Source organism: Danio rerio, chromosome 3 (genome assembly GCF_049306965.1).
Source record: "Danio rerio strain Tuebingen ecotype United States chromosome 3, GRCz12tu, whole genome shotgun sequence".
Taxonomy (NCBI): Eukaryota; Metazoa; Chordata; class Actinopteri; order Cypriniformes; family Danionidae; genus Danio; species Danio rerio.
Genome location: NC_133178.1, coordinates 12,602,501 through 12,622,236, shown reverse-complemented (window position 1 = coordinate 12,622,236; position 19,736 = coordinate 12,602,501). Strand labels below are relative to the sequence as shown.

The window sequence follows — 19,736 nt, the reverse complement described above, 5'->3', positions numbered from 1 at the left end:
TCTCCCCATGTTCGTGTGGGTTTCCTCCGGGTGCTCCTGTTTTCCCCACAAGTCCAAAGACGTGGTATAGGTGAATTGGAAAATCTAAATTGTCCGTAGTGTATATGTGAATGAGTGTGCATGGGTGTTTCACAGTGATGGGCTGCAGTTGGAAGGGCACCTGCTGAGTATAACATATGCTAGATGAGTTAGCGGTTCATTCCACTGTGGAGACCCCAGATTAATAAAGGGACTAAAAAAAATGAAAAAAATAAAAGAATGAATGAATGAATAATAATAATAATAACAACAGTTGTTATTATTATTGTTAATTTGCTTTTTTGGCAAAATTTGCTTTAGGGTATTTGACCTGAAACAAGGCAAAAACCCAGTGATTGTGTAATTAAATAATAATAATAATAAATATACCAATAATAATTATAGAAATCATATGAAAGTTCTTCTTTCTCCTTAAAGAAAGCCTTCCTGGCAAATAAAAATCTAGTAATTCAAAAAAACTTTCATTGTCTATTTGTAGCAAATAGCCTGTGCATTTATACACAAAACCCACTGCTGTCATTGTTATTATAGCTTGACATTGACATTTTGGCATCAAAACTTAAACAGATGCATTTAACTTAGTCATTAGACAGCAAAAGTGTTTAATTAATATTTTAAATTGTCTGAACTTAACATTTTAATTTGTTTAAACGATTCACCATGTCCATATATCCGCTTGTTAAGTGTGACGTCATGCGAATCGGCTTCCGGGTCCAAACGCTCTATTCAACTGTATGGAGAGACTCATGAAATGATAATAATAAACGTTTACAAAGCGATTTAATACCTTCGAAAATCACGATCGCAATATATGTGTCCATGCCTAATATCTGATGGTCAGAAAGTGATTCATTTTTTTTATTAATTGTTAAAATTTTGGTATTTGTTATGCAGCAAGCCCAGAGATTGTTGTGTACACTATGGCTTTATATAAAATTAAATGTGTGATATGAATGAAAAGTGATAATAAACAAATAATTCAACTCAAAACTCAAATGAATGGCGGCTTGGACCCGGAAACAGTATTACATACGTCAACAAGCGGATAGGGCCTATATGGAACAAAATCAATGCCAAAAGTATTGAATTAAAAAGCTTGTTGAACATTATTCAACAAGCTTTTTAATTCAACACTTTTGGCATTGATTTAGTTCCATACTAGACACATTTAAAAAAAAAAACTTCTGCTGCTGGTTCAAACGACTTATTTGAAATAAAATGTGTTGAAACAGCACAATTCTTAATTGTTTTTGAGACAACCTTATTGCTTTATGTTTAGTCAATTTAAATTTGTAAAAACTTTAACTTACTTGAACAGAAAACCCAAATTCCTGAAGGGTAAAGAAAACTTTATATCATAGCTACCAAAACATGGTCGCAGATCAGAAGATCTCTTAAGTACAATCAGAACCTGCGTATTCTATCCACACTGACTAGTCATATTTCTTTTTACCATATTTATATATAGGCTTTCAATTTAGTAGCTGGATTAATTTGGGAATATACAGGATATACAGTTAAAGTCTGAATTATTAGCCCCCCTCTTTATTTTTTTCCCAATTTCTGTTTAACGGAGAGATTTTTCTTCAACACATTTCTAATCATAATAGTTTTAATAACTCATCTCTAATAACTGATTTATTTTATCTTTGTCATGATGACAGTAAATATTGTTTGACTAGACATTTTTCAAGACACTTCTATACAGCTTAAAATGACATTTAAAGGCTTAATTAGGTTAACTAACTAGGTGTAACCGAGGGATAGTGACGCTGACAACAGGGGTGAAGATCCAAATGCAGGTTTATTAGCGAGGTCAGGCAAGCAGTGGTCATTACAGGAGCAAACAGATGTATAAGGGCAATCCAGAGTCGTAGTCAAAATATCAGGCAGATGGTCACAAGGCAGGCAGCAAACAGGATTAAACAAATAAACAAGGCGAGAACCAAAAACACCGAAAAACAAGACAATGGAAAACGCGTTGTAGAGTCCCTAAAACAGTAGACAAGACTCAGTAACAGTGTTTGAGCAGTACTTATAGTGCATGAATCAGTCCTGGAGCAGCTTCAGCTGTGAAAGTCTAGTCAGAGGAGGCTTGGAGCAGGTGTGTGCTGCATGACTGAATATGTAGTCCATTCACCAGCTGGTTTGTAGTGCTATGTGAGTGTGAATGTTTGCCAGCGATCTCTGGTGGTTAAATTGCTGGTGATCGGGACACTAGGCAGGTAAGGGTTAAGAGGCAAGTTATTGTAACAATGGTTTGTTCTGTAGACTATCAAAAAACAAAACAAAAAAAAAGTTAAAGGGGCTAATAATTTTCACCTTAAAATGGTATTTAAAATATTAAAAACTGCTTTTATTCTTACCGAAATAAAACAAATAAGAGTTTCTCCAGAAAAAAAAATATTATCAGACATACTGTAAAAATTTCCTTGCTCTGTTAAACATCATTTGGAAAATATTAAAAAAAATAAAATAAAAGGGGGGCGAATCATTTTGACTTCAACTGTATGATCTCTTTCATAAGGATATTGTTATGCCATTTGAGGAGTTACATTTAAAGCATAATATCCCTAAAAAAGATTTCTTTAAATATCTGCAGATATTTTGTTACTAGACACAGCAGTCTTACCTAGCTCTGATTTCTTTTTGGATAGATTCTTTCTTAAGAATACTGAAGTCAAGCTCTTTCTTTCCAAAATTTACTCCACTATAAACCAGTAAATCTGGTTTCATTGCAGAAGACAGGGAGTAAGAACTTAAAATGCGACAATGTGTGATATTATCAGACTACCCTTGAATATTTCAGTCTGCAACAGATTTAAAGAAATGCAATTTAATATTGCACAGAGCTTACATATCACCAAATAAATATAGTAAAATAAATCACACTACCACCTCAATGTCCAGATTAAAAAATATAATGAAATGTCTTTAAACCTCTACTAATGTTGGGCAGGAAATTAATTATGAATAAATGATTCGAGACAACCTTTTCTTGTCAAGAACTGGATAATTCTGATTAACGAAATCATAATTATGGAAAAGTTTAAACATACTGTATATTGAAAGAAAAATCCAAATAATTTCAGAAGCTTTTGGAAATTCCTTTGACTTATCATGGCATTGATTATGTCTATTATCCGTTACCGTGCACACTATGATATTGTTTTACTGTTTTGAATTAAACCACAGATTTTTTATTTAATTTGTACTATACATTTTTTCCTTCGTTCTTTTTTTTACTTAAAAATACCACATTCTGTGTGTGTTCTACTCATTGCTGTGTATAAAACTCATTCTGAAAAATTAAATAAAAAAACTGGTAAAAACTACTAAGTTAACTGATCAATTTGAGATGTTTTCCTGAAATGGGTTGCAGCCGGAAAGGCATCCACTGCGTAAAACATTTGCTGAATAAGTTAGCGGTTCATTCCGCTGTGGCGACCCCAGATTAGAAAGGGACTAAGCTGAAAAGAAAATGAATGAATGGATCAATCTTGAGTTGGGACAACACAAAGCAATTGTGTGGAAGCCAGCCTTTTTACAGTGTACATAAAGATGCATAGGCTATTTATGCTTTATGGTATAGGCTGGTGGTGGATAAGAAGATTCCCCTCAATGTGTAAAGCGCTTTAAGTTTCCAGAAAAGCTATATATATATAAGGAATTATTATTATTATAATGACATTTATATAACAGTATAAAGTGTCTTTAATCATTTAGGGCTGCATTATAAGCATGAGAATTTGTCTTTATTTACCAAATATAAAAACAGGAAGGATAGCCAGCAGCTACTGATCCACAATGTCCTCTTGCGCATTTCCTAATACACTTTGATTCGTACTCCGTGTGCCACCCGTATTATGAAGGCTCAGGCAGTCCGTCTTGTTTCTGAATTATTGCTGCCCTCGCCATAAACTACAAGGCTGGAGATCAGAATCAAGCGCCTGAGGGAAGGGCTTTTCTGGTTGGTGCACAACGGAGGCCAAGAGCTCAGTGTCCTGCGGGATTGGTGTGACGCGAGTACTGTCGTCACTTATGATCATCTGATGGTTTCTTGCCAAATTATATTTTACACCCTGGCAGAGCCGTGCGCGCTTTATTAACCGCTTCAGACCTTGCATCCATTTCAGCAGATTTGTCAGCTTGTCTTTACCCAATTTAAAGTTGTAGTCCATAAGATTGGACATTTCTCATCCAATTGAATGGCAGTTAGCCTCTGCATGTTGTAATAATACATTGCACTTAAGACAAGAATGGCCCCAGCAAACAATTATGTGCCTAAAAGTAGACAGCTTGGCTAAAACAAGCCTAAACTTGGGCTGTCAGTAAAAATCTAATCTTAAATCCAAGAATAGCCCAAAATTAGACATATGACTTCATATGTGTAGTCATTCATTCCTGTTTATTTGACTAGTAGTCTAGTTTTGGGCTATTCTTAGACGTCTATTAAATTTTCACTGGCAGCCTAAATTTAGCCTTGTTTTAGCCAAGACGACTATGTTTAGACGTCTATTAGACATCAGTTAAAAACAAAAAAAAAAATGCTTACTGGTAACTTCAAGAGCTCACACTTAGCTCATGATTTATACATGGCTTGTTTGGCGTGCTGTCCCAGGAGAGAGCCATGAGCTCAAGGGATCCTCTGGCCCAGGGCTCCCCCCTTTCGCAGGGCGAGGGGAGATTGAGCTCAGGTCAATCTCAAACTCCCCTGCTGCGGAGGCCAAGGTGAATTAATTGGTGATTAAGGCTTATTTTATCTATAATATAGAGCACATTTGGTGGGAGGAAACCGGGGGAAACCCACGCGGACACGGTGAGAACATGCAAACTCCGCACAGAAATACCACATGGCCAGGCGAGGACCCAACGTCATTGGCATTCTTGCTGTGAGGCAACAGTACTAGTCACTGAGCCACCGTGCCGCCCATTCTAGATAAAGGTAGAAAAAGGGGAGGAGGGGAGTTTCCGCCGGACGAAGATAGTTGTAGAAAGCAAATGAGGATATGTGTAGTGACTTGGGATCCTTTGATTGGAGGATCATGATTAGCTAATGCGGGCCAGTTGGGTCAATCATGAGCACGTGCTTCTCTCGAAATTAATTTAAAATTAAACTTCACTTTGTGTTTAATAGACGTCTAATAGACATCTAAACGTAGACAGCTTGGCTAAAACAAGGCTAAACTTGGGCTGTCAGTGAAAATCTAATAGACGTCTAAGAATAGCCCAAAACTAGACTAGTCGTCACAGACAGAGACTTCATATGTGTAGTCATTCATTCCTGTTTATTTGACTACTACACTGAAAAAAATTATTCAGAGATGACTCCTTGGATTTACTCAATTTTTTAACGTAAAGGGGTTGTAAACAATTCATCTGTGTTGAATTTAAACAAACAAATTAAGTTGAACATTAATAAACTTAATTTGTTTGTTTAAATTCAACACAAATAAATTGTTTGCAACAGTTCTGCATGCAACACTTTTTTCAGTGAGTCTAGTTTTGGCCTATTCTTAGACGTTTATTAGTTTTTCACTGGCAGCCCAAATTTAGCCTTGTTTTAGCCAAGATGACTGTTTAGACGTCTATTAGACATCTTTTAAAATAAAAAAATGCTTGCTGGTAATTTCAAGAGTTCACACTTAGCTCATGATTTATACATGGCTTGTTTGGTGTACTGTCACAGGAGAGAGCCATGAGCCCAGGGCTCAGGGCTCCCCCCTTTCGCAGGGCAAGGGGAGATTGAGCTCCCCTGCTGCGGAGGCCAAGTTGAACTTCCAGAAAACCCATTTTCAGATCCTTTTTTTTGTGATCTATAACAACAAAATCAGCTTTTTTTAAGTAGGATTTTTTACATAATCTGATAGCTGAATAAACAAGCTTTCGGATAAATTGTTGAACATGCAGTTTCTGAACAGTTGATGGATGCATCTCAGGTTTTTATACATTACGCTTATTCTGGTTTGTTGTAACCAAATGCTGGGCCAAATACGGACAGACGCAAACTTTGGGTTCAAAAAAGGTGTCATATAAATTTAATTTAAAAAAAACGGATCCAGCGTTGTAATTTGTCCCTGTTTGACCCCATGTTTTTGATCACCCAGCATTTTTTGAGTGTTATAAATAAACAAATATGCAATCGATAAAGCAAATATCATAACATAGAAGCTTAAATATACTGCGTATTAAAAAGAGAAAGTGTGCGCAGTCAGTGACATAGCAATATTGACTGGTTAAATCCAAAAAGTTAAGATAACTCCAACTGCTTGAGGAAACCGATTGCAACAAACCATTTAAGTTAAAACACTAATCCTAATGAGTGCTGTGAACTTAATCCATTTGAGTAAATGAAACAATTTTAGCACAGTAAAACCCAATAAATGAAGAGAACTCAAACCAACTGAGTACTGTAAAACCCAAAAAGTTAAGTCAACTCAGACTGTTTGAGGAAACCGATTGCTACAAATCATTTGAGTAAAACTAATCTATATGAGTACTGTGAGCTTACTCCATTTAAGTTGAAGCAATGAGGTATTAAATTAACTCATTACCTTCAACACTGAGTTCAAAACTACACTCATTTCATTTGACAAAGTTGACAGCTGTGTTTAACAGTGCACTTGTAATGACAGTTTGGGACGTCATCAGGGGTAGACTTAACCAATAAGCTTGGTAACCAGCTGCTTGGGGCCCTAGGGAAATTAAGGGGCCCTGACCGAGAAAATGCCTATACTAATAGCTTATTCATAAATATTCTATCATATGTTGTAAAATCTGTATAACTGTAAGTGTTAAGATTTTACCGCTGATACTTCTTTTCAAAACCAATGACAAAAACAGCAATTATTTAATTCATATAAAAAATGGTGACAAGATTAGTTTGATTGATTGTGAATTAAATTTGTTTTAATGTTTGTTTGTTTTTTATTTATATTAAAATCTTATAATTTGTTTGTGAATGTATTGCATTTAATTTTACATTTAGAAGATAAAGGTTCCTTTTAATATTAAAGTTCCTTTTAAATACTTTATACATATATTTATTAAGTATTAAATACTTTTTAAATAACTTTTTTTTTAGTTGACTTAACTTATTGGGTTTTACAGTACTCAGTTGGTTTGAGTTCTCTTCATTTATTGGGTTTTACTGTGCTCAGATTGCTTCATACACTCAAATGGAGTAAGTTCACAGCACTCGTATATATTAGTTTTTAACTCTAATGGTTTGTTGCAATCAGTTTCCTCAAATGGTTTGAAATACCTTAACTTTTGGGGTTTTATAGTGCACCTAAACATGCAATATATTTACAAAAAAAAGAAGAAAATTCCAAGGAGAAAGAGAATGTTTTCAGTTTCAATGCTAGGGCCACCAAATCACTCAAGTCAACCCTGGACCTCATAACCCCACATTTGGTAAATTGGATACTGAAATGCTGGGTACATTTTTTTTTAAATAAATGTAAATGACACCTTTCAACCAAATGGTTGCATTTGTCCATATCTGACCCAATGTTGGGTTACAACAACCCAGCACTTTTAGATTGAGCCAGTGGTTCTCAGATTCAATAGGGCAGCACATTTTGTGACTTAATAATTTTACACAAATAATTAGCAGAACTTCATGAACTGTTCATGTCAGATTGGAGAGACATACAAAATGTGCAGATCAGAAGGTCAAGAACTGAGAACCACTGCTATAAATAAATGTGCAATAAATAACACAAAAAAACCTGAAAATGTTACACTGTAAAAGCTTAAATGTTACACTAAAAACCCGAAAATACTACTCCGTAAATCTCGTTACATTGAGAAAAAACTGCAAGTGTAAACTTGTGACCCTGGACCAGTCTTATGATGCACAGGTATATCTCTGGAAGACAAAAATACAGATCGAATTTATTGATTTTTCTTTCATGCCAAAAATCATTAGATGTAAAGAACATGTTCTATAAACATTTGACATTCTTAAATGTCCAACTTTATCATTGTGTGCAAAATTATTTGTGCACACAATGATATTCTCTCACTTGACGTATTGCATTACTTGGTCACAAGCCTCTTTAACGAAGCCTATTGACTCGATATATAAACAAGCAGTTAAGATTATGGACTTACTTAATGGCATTACTGTAAAGTTTTATGTAAACATAACCTTTTTAGTTTTCATAGTTTTATTAAATTTAATTATCTTCAATTGGTTTTTAAAAGTTTAAATAATCACGTTCCAATCCTGTTTTCAGATCTAATCAGTAGGCATCAAATCTCTCACAGAGTTACACGGGCAACTGCTAATGGCGACTGTCTAGTGCCAAAGTGTAAGACCTCATCAATCTGACTTCTCTGTAAAGGAAGCCAAACTGTGGAATGATGTACCTGTTAGCCTAAAATCAGAAAGTAATATAAATATTTTTAGTATTTTTTACTAGGGTTTACTAGGGTTAGGGTTTGCACAAGTAGTCTACTGATAGTTTGTTTGTTTCATGTCGCCTCTGCTTTTGCCTTCAGCAATTTTATGTAAAGAATTATAATGCTGTGTATATGTATTAATTATAGTTCCATTTTGTCAAGCCTCATGTGGACAGTTGTTGAGAATTAGCAAGTTTGCTAAAACACTTACACCAGTGTAATTGTGATGTCCAAGTCAAATAAATAATAATAATAATAATAAACTTATTTTACAGTTTTTTAATTTTACAGTTTTGACCTGAAGTCCATTGAAATGGACAAGAAATGATCATTTATTTTCATAGTATTTATTTCATAGTATTTATAATTATTATATTATTTCATTTAGGGAAGCCATAAGAACTGTACGAATGTACAAAATGGGTTTTAAAAAAGGAGAGCAGATTTCACTGATCTATACTTTATAAATATACCTTATAAATTATAAAAATGAATTATTGTTGGGACATGAACTGTAAAAAGAAAAAAAAGTGCTTAGTTGACCGAGTAAAAAAAGTGAGTAAACCTGTTGCTTTTAAAATGATTAGCTGATTTACTTTAAAAAGGTGAGTAAAACCTGTGCTTTTAAAGCAATTAGTTGACTTTACTTAAAATAAGTGACCTCTAATTTTAAAATGGTTTACTTACCATAAACTAGTAAACCTGTTGATTTAAAAATTATTAGTCGACTTAAAATAAATGAGTAAACCTGTTGATTTTAAAAGGATTAGTCGACTTGACTTAAAGTGACTAAATTTGTTGATTTTAAAACTATTAGTTGATTTTACTTAAAACAAGTGACCTCTAACTTTAAAATGGTTTACTTAGTGTGTAAACCTGTTGATTTTAAAACAATTAGTTGACTTAAAAGGAGTGAGTAAACCTCTTTATTTTAAAATTAGCTGACTTCACTTAAAATAAGTGAGCTAACCTGTTGATTTTAAAAACCATTAGTTGACTTTAATTAAAATGATTGAGTAAGTTTATTGATTTTAAAAGATTTGTTGACTTTACTTAAAATAAGTGAGTTAACCAGTTGATTTTCAAATTATTAGTTGACTTTACTTAAAATGAGTGAGCTAACCTGTTTATTTTAAAAACGATTAGTTGTCTACTTAAAATGACTAAGTTTCTTGATTTTAAAGGTTTGTTGACTTTATTTAAAATAAGTGAGTAAACATGTTGCTTTTAAAACAATTAATTGATTTTACTTAAAAATAAGTGTGTAAACCCGTTGCTTTTAAAAATGATTAGTTGAATTTACTTAAAATAGAGTAAGTTCCTTGATTTTAAAAGATTTGTTGACTTTACTTAAAATAAGCGAGTTAACCAGTTAATTTTCAAACTATTAGTTGACTTAAAATCAGTGAGCTAACCTGTTGATTTTAAAGCGAGTAAACCTATTGTTTTTAAAAATTATTAGTTGACCTTAAAGAGTGAGCTGACTCTTGAGCTGTTGATTTTAAAATGATTAGTCGACTTAAAATAAGTTAGTAAACCTGTTGATTTTAAAAGGATTAGGCGACTTGACTTAAAAAAGGGACCTCTAAATTTTAAAATGGTTTACTTAAAGTGAGTAAACCTGTTGATTTTAAAAGGCTTTACTTTTTGACTTTACTTTTTAAAAAAAATAGTAAAACTGTTGCTTTTGAAACTATTTGTTGACTTTACTTTAAAAACTGAGCAAATTTGTTGCCTTAAAATTATGAAGTTAATCTGCTCTGTGCATAATTGTAAAAATTAAATTAACTTAATAGATCCAAGTTAGAGCAGGTAAACTAACATTTTTCTAAAAGTAATCTTTTTAGACAGTGCTTTTAACATTTATGGGAAATGGTTAACATGTTTCTTCTGTTGAAATATTAACCAACAAGGTCATTCTCCATCATGTGCATGTATAATACCTACTGTACATTCTGTACTAATAAACAATAACTAGAAATCTGAGCTCTGGATTGAATTCTAATATAGGAGCTAAATAAAAGCAGGTTTCTGTGTAACAGGACGACCTCGGTCCCTGGAGATATGGAATCATGGGAAAGCATTGATACGTCACTATGGGAGCTGCGCTTCTGTATTGTTGAGCGAGAAATCAGTCCCTCTAAACACTGTTACCAAGCACGTTTTATAACGCCATGCTTATTTGTAGCACAAAGGAACGTCCCTTTGGGAGTGTGATTTCAAATTTAAGGACTCGTGTGTATGCTGCTGTTCAGAATGGTAGCATATTAGAAAACATTTTTATTTTCTGCAATGTACAAAAGGTATTACTTCCTTTGCTTAAAAAAAGTGAGTAACCCCATTGTAACTTAGAAATGTTAGGTTGATTTAATATTTTTTTAATAATTATGTACAGTTAATTTCTTATATGATTTAAGGCAATACGTTTACTCAATTTTTTAAGTCAACTAATCTTTTAAAATCAAGATGTTTACTCACTTTTTTTTAGGTAAAGTCAACTATTCATTTTAAAATCAAGAGGTTTACTTATTTATTTTAAAACATTTACTTATTTAAAGTAAAGTCAAATACTCATTTCAAAATCAACAGGTTTACTCACTTATTTTAAGTCATCAAATCATTCTAAAATCAAGAGGTTTGCTCACTTATTTTAAGTAAAGTTAACTAATCATTCTAAAATCAACAGGTTTACTCACTTATTATAAATAAAGTCAACTATTCATTTTAAAATCTAAAGGTTTGCTCACTTATTTTAAGTACGTACAGTCAAATAATTGTTGTCAAATCAACAGGTTTCCCAATTTAAGTAAAATCAACTAATCGTTTCAAAATCAAAAAGTGTACTCATTTAAGTCAACTCATTATTTTAAAATCAAGAGATGTACTCGTTTATTTTAAGTAAAGTCAACTATTCATTTTAAAATTATGAGGTTTACATATTTATTTTTTAAGTACGTACAGTCAAATAACTGTTGTCAAATCAACAGGTTTACTAAATTTAAGTAAAGTCAACTAATCGTTTAAAAATCAACAGGTTTATTTATTTATTTTAAGTACGTACAGTCAAATGTTGTCAAATCAACAGGTTTACTCACTTATTGTAATTAAATTAATTGTCGTCAAATCAAGAGGTTTACTCATTTAAGTAAAGTCAACTAATCAATTTAAAAATCAACATGCTGATTTTTAAGTGAATTGATCGCTTTAAAATCAACAGGTTTACTCACTTATTTTAAGTAAGGTCAACTATTGTTTTAAAATCAAGACGTTTACACATTTAAAGTCAACAAATAGTTAATTATTTTAAGTAAAGTCAAATTTATTTAAGTAATAATTTTTCACAGTGAGACAGGGGTCTCAAACTAAAATTGACAGGGAGACATTGCAATGACTGATAATGATGAAGTCATTGCATTTCGATGCAATAATGATGCAATCGCTGCAGTTCATTACCTTGTACTGCACATGTGTAATGACAATAAAGTTGAACCTAATCTCATAACCCATAGGAGGGCCATTTTAACATTTAAGCACAAGCAGAAAGTGCAAACCTGTTGTATATATGCATTTTAGGACAACAAACATGATGTTTATAATTCAAGCATTACCTGTCAGCAGTTTGAGACCCTTGGGTTAGGAGAAATATTCACTCAGAAGCCACTCTAATAAACTGCAAAAAAAACAAAAACTTTTTTTTCATGTTAGATGGGTAAACAGCAACACCTTGTGTGTGCGCCTGATATTACAACACATTTCTTTAGATATCAAACAAGTACCAAAACATATATTAGTTTTTTTTTTTACATCGATGCCACAGAAGAACCGTTTTTGTTTTCCCTATGAAGCTTAAAGTGAACATTTATCAAAATAATTACAAATTTATTTGCATAGTGTTAACCTGTAGAAAAACTCGCACAACATATTATGCAGAGAAGAGGTTTCACGAGTTAAAGGAATTTCATAAAACCATCCCCAAAAATAAGCTTTATGTTAAAGAGTGAACTATTAAAAGCTGAACATCTGACCACTTTACATTAACCACTGACCATACAATATACCAACTTTAGAGTCTCATGAGCAATTTTTTACACGATCATTGTAGAAAACATTTTATTTACCAAACATCGAAACATATCAGCATGTAACAAAACATTTAAAACACTAAATAAAGTCAGGAGCATGATTAAAGCCAAGACATCTTTAAACAGCCATACAAACAGGCACTTCTCATCATAATGTACAGTACACAAACGGATAATCTAATATCATAAACATTGGATGTGTAATATTTAATCAGTAACAGCTTTTATCCATCTATACTGCAAACATATTGAACAAAAATGCTTTGATACAATCCTGTCCAACCTCATCGTGAACACTGCATCGCTTTCATTTATATAGAAAAAACAAATATGAACACCATAACACAATTAACTGAACATCCAAATGTAAATCAGAACATTTAAGGAAAAAAAATCCTTTAAGGAAACACTACACTTTTAAAGAAAAAGGCTAATTTTCTAACTCTCCTTCAATTAAAAAGTTGAGTTAAATCAGTTTCGCATCCATTCTGCCTTTCTCCGGGTCTGACGGGTCTACTTTTAGCTTAGCTTAGCATAAATCACTGAATCAGATTAGACCATTAGCATCTCACTTTAAAAAAAAAAAGTGTTTCAATCATTTTTGCTGCATCAGGAACGATGATATTATCCAGCATCTGAAAACAGTATACAGCTATGTATTGAACAGCGAAGCATAATATGATTGCGATCCATTTAGCCAATCTTGGGCGACTTTTAGTTTAGCTTGGCATAGATCATTAAATCAAATAAGACCATTAGCATCTCACTCAAAAAAATAATAATAATAAAACAAAGTTGTTTCAACAATTTTGGCTGCAGCAAGCACAATGATATTATGCTGCACTTCAAACCAGTAGCTAGGTATGGAACAGCAAAGCATGATATTGCAATCCATTTAGCCGATTTTGGGTGTCTTTTAGCTGAGTTTAGCATAAATCATTGAATCAAATTAGACCATTAGCATCTCACTCAAAAAAGTGTTTCAATAATTTTTGCTGCAGCAGTCACAATGATATCATGCAGCACCTGAAAACAGTAGACAGCTAGGTGTTGAACAGCGAAGCATAAAATTGTTGCGATGAATTCAGACGATCTTGGGGGTCTTTTAGCTTAGCTTAGCATAGATCATTGAATCAGATTAGACCATTAGCATCTCACTCACTCAGAAAATAAATAAATAAATAAAACAAAGTTGTTTCAACAATTTTGGCTTCAGCAAGCACAATGATTTTATGCTGCAGCTCAAAACAGTCAGCTAAGTATTGAACAGCAAAACATAATATTGTTGTGCCTGCTGCAGCCAAAGTATGGCAAAAGTTGCTAATATTACGCCATATGTATAACCCCTAGCCATATTGACCTAGAAAATAGCAAGTTTGCATTTTCTGCCAGTCTTAGTACACGGTGTATCTACAGAAGAGTCCAATTTTAATTTAGGAAAATTAATAAAAATTCTTTATTTTTTTTTATATTGAGCGACATGCTAATGGTCTAATCTGATTGAATGAACTATGCTAAGCTAAGCGACACCAAAATCGACTGAATGGATTAAACAATTGCAATAAAAAAATTATTCACTGGATTTACTACATTTTCTGTAGGGAAAAGATTGCAAACAATTTATATATGTGCTGAATTAAAACAAATTAGTTCAATTTGTTTAAATTTAGCCCATATATAAATTATTCGCAAAAACTTACCTTTAAAAAAAATGTGTAATTGCAGTGTGTAAAATTTTCAGTGTGTGAAACTCAACTGTTTAACTCTAAAAGACTTGATAAAATGAGCCTATTTCCATACAGTGTAGTTTTCCTTTAAAGTGGCATTTAAAAAGTGTGGCAGTTTCTACACAAGTAGCCTTGTCACTTATTTCTGCTTCTAAAATAGTTTTGGTATCATTCCTGGTTTTTAATTTAGTCAGCCACATTTAAAAGCATTTCATAATTTATATGATAATCTCTCAAAAGGCACAATGATGGCTCTCAAAGGCACGATAAACGGCAATGAAAATGACTTCAGGCACTTCTGGTTTCTCTCCAGCTCTAGAAAACACACTGTACATGTATAAACCTGAGCCATCAGAGTGGATTAGTTGGCCTGGTTCTTCTTCTTTAGCACATTGAGCAGGTTTTCGGACATCAGGTACGGTCGCTCGGCACTGCCGTCGTTCCTCTCCAGATCCTCCACTGTTATAAATGGAGAATGTTAGAAAACAGTTGAGTCTAGAGTGCTAGAGTGTTGGGTAAAGTTACTAAATAGGTGACTCGGTTATAGTTTAAAGAAATTAATGTGAAAGCACAGTTGAAGTCAGAATTATTAGCCCCCCTCTATATTTTTTCCCCAATTTCTGTTAAATGGAAAGATTTTTTTCCAACACATTTCTAAACATAAGTTTTAATAACTCATTTCTAATAAAAATATTGTACTAGATATTTTTCAAGATGCTAGTATTAAGCTTAAAGTGACATTTAAAGGCTTAACTAGGTTCACTAGGCAGGATAGGGTAATTAGGCAAGTCATTGTACAATAATGTTTTTTTTCTGAAAACAATCTAAAATATATATATACCTTAAGAGGCTAATAATATTGATCTTAATATGGTTTAAAAAATTTAAAACTGCTTTTATTCTAGCCGAAAAAAAACAAATAGGCTTTCTTCAGAAGAAAAAATATTTTAGGAAATACTGTGAAAAATTCATTGCTCTGTTAAACAACATTTGGGAAATATTTAAAAAATAAAATTCAGAGAACTGTAAATAATTTTGCCTTCAACTGTATGTGTCATGTTATTGTTATTAAATGAGATTAAGATTACAATATTTAACTTTTCAAAGTAACTTTACCCAGTCCTAGTCTATCTTTAGTTAGCATGCTGAATGAACAACACCAACTGGCCTAAATTACAAAATTTGCACAATATTTATTAGAAATAAAGACTTTTGCACACAAAAGACGTTTGAAAAGGCAGCAGATAGAGTTAAAGGCCACTGAAAAAAGGCAACAAGGTGTTTTCTTTTTAGTTTTCCCAAACCGGGTGTGAATTGCAACCAAATACAGCAGAGAACCTTAAAGTGCATAAGAGATACGGCTTATTACAATCTGGAGGAAATACAGCAATATTGACATTTAAAGGACATTTCAGTTCAGAGTAACATTAGATGTAGTCACAGAATAAAACAGCAGCAAAAACAGTAAGCTAAAACTTAAAAGAACAATCCCTGTCGAAAAAAAAATCAGCATTTAAAGTAGTTAGCTTTAAAGTCAACATAAAATCAACACTTGAGTTTTTCGCTTTCCTTATCCATGTTGTTAATGTGCACTGTTCATTTACTTGCCTTTATAAACTTTAATCGAAATATACACTGTAAAAAACAAAAAATCCTTAATTTTATGTTTTTTTCCTACAGGTGGGATGCCGGAAAAAAAAAACAAAGTAACGGCCATTAAATTACAGAAAATTATAGTAAAATAATGGTTGTTAAATTGCAGAAATTTCCTTTTATTTAAATTTCTGTTACATTTTTGTAATTTACATTTGTTATTTTATGGTAAATTACTGTAATTTAATGACCATTATTTTACAGGTACTTTTTTATTTATTTATTTATTTTTTTACACAATTTTACGTAAAATTACGGATTCACAGGAAAACCTAACTGTTTTACATTTTGTCAGTTTAGTGGCTAATTTGTACAAGTTTAGTCGTACGAAAATGACCTGGCCTGACCACACTCCGAAACTCCGTCATCGGATACGAGCAAATTGTACTAAATTGACAAAATGTTTCGCATTGCCATGAGATTGTGTTGTTTAGTTCATAATAAATAATTGTGGTTTAGTAAATAGTTCATTTTAGACATGTTCCTGTATTTTCCTTCAAACTTTTGTCTTATTTATACCAATATTTATGTGATATGATCCATGAGAAACATGAATATTTAGGACCATTAAAAATACTGTTGCAATAAAAATGAAAATGTATTTTTTTTTATTAGACAGTGAAAGTTTACATAAGTAATAATAATAATAATAATAATAATAATAATAGTAATAATTATAATGCTTTAAATTATTTTCATGTTTTGTAATAAATATGTAAGGTTTCATGGATACCTTAACAATACCTTACCATACCAATATTTTTGGTCAATAATTATTAAAGACAGAAACTTAATTTAATTGAAAGCTCAGAATATACGTTTTTATACACACACAATGATAAAATAAACATTTGTGCCATTTATTGAGTAAAAACTCTTAATAAAAAGGGGTGAATCTCACTAAAATGTTAAAAATCATACTTTTCTCACTCGTTTCTTATCAATAATCTGATAATCAGAAACATTATTAAGATTATTTTAGATTAAAAATATTAAAATACGAATATAATAAATAATGTATTGATAAAACTTGAAATAAACATCAAGAATAATTTGTTTGTTTACCTTAACTGCTGTATTTAACTAAAACAAGTATCTTGAAAAAAACAACAACAACTAGTAAAATATTAAGCACTGTGTGCAAAGACAAAAAAATGAGTCATTTAGTTATTGAAATAATCATAATAAAGCATTTGAGATGAAACTCTTATTAGTAAGGTTGTTCTCCTAATCCAGGGGTGTCCAAACTTGGTACTGGAGCTCTGGTGTCCTGCATATTTTAGTCCAAACCCTAATTAAACACACCTGTACCAGCTAATCAAACTCTTTCTAGGTATACTAGAAACTTTCAAGGTGGTGTTTTGAAGGATGTTTGAGCTAAACTATGCAGGACACCGGCACTCCAGGACTGAGTCTGGACACCCCTGCCCTAATCTAAAGTGTTCCAATAATCCTAAAACGTCATGATACAGAAGAAAAATGTGTGGCAAATGCAGTTTCATGTTGACTTTAAATTAATTATTCTCAAGATCATTTTCCCTGTCTGTCTCTTTATTACATCAACACACATTATTACCTGAACATATGACTATTTGACAGCAATCGTGCCTGAGATTTCAATATCTATATATGATCCTGGACCACAATTTGAAATTTGGAAAGCTTTGCATTGTTAGGGCAGCACAACATTTGGTCGAAATACTATTTTAATAAGTTATCTGGTGGTTCAATAAATAAATAAATAAATGCATAAATAAATAAATAAATAAAGTAATAAATATATTTTAAAAAACTAAGGAAAAATTATCGGGAAAATATTGTGTAAATGAAGTGCTTAGCAATACACATTAATAATCAATATTTTTGATATATTAACAGAAGGAATTTTACAAAATATCTTTATGGAGTCCAATGATTGTTTTGCATAAATGACAAATCGATCATTTTGACCCAATCAATTTGCTAAAAATATACACATGCAGCATAGGGTTAGTTTTGAGATCCAAGATCACAAATGCACTACAGCCAACAAGAGAATATTTGCACATATAGTGTATAATCGGATCAGCTTTAATCCATCTTTTCGGTAGCCGTCAGCTGCATAGTCTCTTCACGTGAAGCAGGAGTTGGAGCCGCATCCGGGTCCTTCATCAGAACATCATGCAGTCCTGCAGTCATGAAAAACGGCTGAGCCGCGGAGCCGTCATTGCGCTCTAGATCATCACCTTCATGTGATGTTAGTGAGTCGAGTACAGGAGGGTTCAAGCAAAGGGTTGTGTGAGTATGGCGAGATGCATGTAAAATTAGGTTTGAGAGGAACGGATGATTGGATAGAAAACCCAAAGAGGAATGATAAAGGGGAAACAGCCATAAAAAGAGAAAGAGAAAGAAGGAGATTATTAGAAGATGAAAGGGAGAAAAGCACATCAGTTCCCAATGAAATGTCACACCTTTGTTACAAAAGATTAGAAACACCTCATACCAGAAATTAGGGATGCACCACAGTTGGCATTTTTGACTGAAACAGAAAATCTGAATGCACTTGGTGAGAAACCGAAAATGCTTTGCAAATATTATTATTTTTTAATTGGAAAGTATCAATTCAATTCAAGTTGATTTGTATGCAGCTGCACTTTTTACATTAATTATCATTATAAAGCAGCTTTACAAAAAAAGTGCATGTTATTACATTAGACAAAATCATAGTAATTAAATTAATGTAATTATTAACATTTTAAAACATTTAAAATATACCCAAACCTAAACTACATTTTGATTTAAACAAAAAAATAAAAAAATTAAATTAAAAAAATTCAGTGTACGGGTCAACAGGCATCATTTTACCTGCGTTGCCATGACAGCAAGTAGTGCTATTGCAAGCTACAGGAACTAGTATACTACATATACAGTGGGTGGGAAATATTTAACACGTCATGTTTTTATGGGGGGAGAAATTCTAAAGGAGCTGTTGCGTTGGAATTAAACCAGATTTTAATAATAAAAAAATACAAACAAAAATAAAAACAAAAAAATCTGAAAAATGAGTTCTGTGTAATAACAATGGAAAACACAAGGAGAAAGTCTTGAACTACTGAAGCGTATTTAAAGCTTTATACGAAAGGCTTTTTTTAAAGTGATCACAGCTTAAAGACAACTCTCATGTGGAGAATGAAGTCACATGCATCGCTCAGGTGTGAGTTTTTCACAGACATCAACAGTGTTAAAATAGTGATGGTTCTATAGGTCTTGTCTATCAAATCTGAGCTTTAATTCGCAAATTTCTATTGGATTCAAGTCAGGTGATTGGCTGGGCCATTCTACAGCTTGATTTTCTTTCTCTGATAGCATTTGAGAGTTTCCTTGGCTGTGTTTTGGATCATGGTCTTGCTGAAATGTCCACCCTGATTTCATCTTCATCATCCTGCTATTGTAGATGTTGGACAGAAGCAGCTAATATTAGTTTGCAATGAGGAAGGGCAGAGGGTTGTTGAAGAACTACTGAGTGATTTCAGCTACTGTCCAAGCTTTCACTGCATTTCTACACCTTCCTTTCTTCATGTGATCAACACTTTTTTTCTCTGTGCAATTTCATTTTATCACACAGAACTACATTTGTAAACTAATCAATACAGTTTTCTTTGCATACATGGATTTCTTTGGTTATTAACATCTGGAGAAAATTTCAATGGCACCTTTAGAAATAAGTTTGAGCAAATTGGTGCATTTGGTGAATACTTATTTCCCCCATTGTAAATGTCCTGCCAGCATTTTATTTTGTGGCAAAAAAATTGGTGCATCCCTAACCAAAATATACATATACATGTAC

At 32.5% G+C, this 19,736-nt stretch overlaps 1 protein-coding gene and 1 long non-coding RNA gene across 6 annotated transcripts in view; both read right to left on the bottom strand.

The window, feature by feature from the left end:
* Positions 1-1,826: 1,826 nt before the first annotated feature.
* LOC137490495 (uncharacterized) lies at positions 1,827-8,707 on the bottom strand. The gene is made up of 2 exons (XR_011010021.2): positions 2,394-8,707; positions 1,827-2,361 (listed from the first exon to the last, which is right to left on the bottom strand). It is a non-coding gene; the product is annotated as an uncharacterized lncRNA (long non-coding RNA).
* Positions 8,708-12,544: 3,837 nt separating this feature from the next.
* zgc:63569 overlaps positions 12,545-19,736 on the bottom strand; it is a 55,591-nt gene continuing 48,399 nt past the window's right edge. For 2 of the 5 annotated variants that reach the window (XM_073936117.1, XM_073936113.1), the window contains exon 22: positions 12,545-14,716. In XM_073936117.1, the coding sequence (XP_073792218.1) occupies positions 14,619-14,716 (98 nt within the window). In that variant the 3' untranslated portion in view covers positions 12,545-14,618. 5 annotated transcript variants of the gene reach the window in all.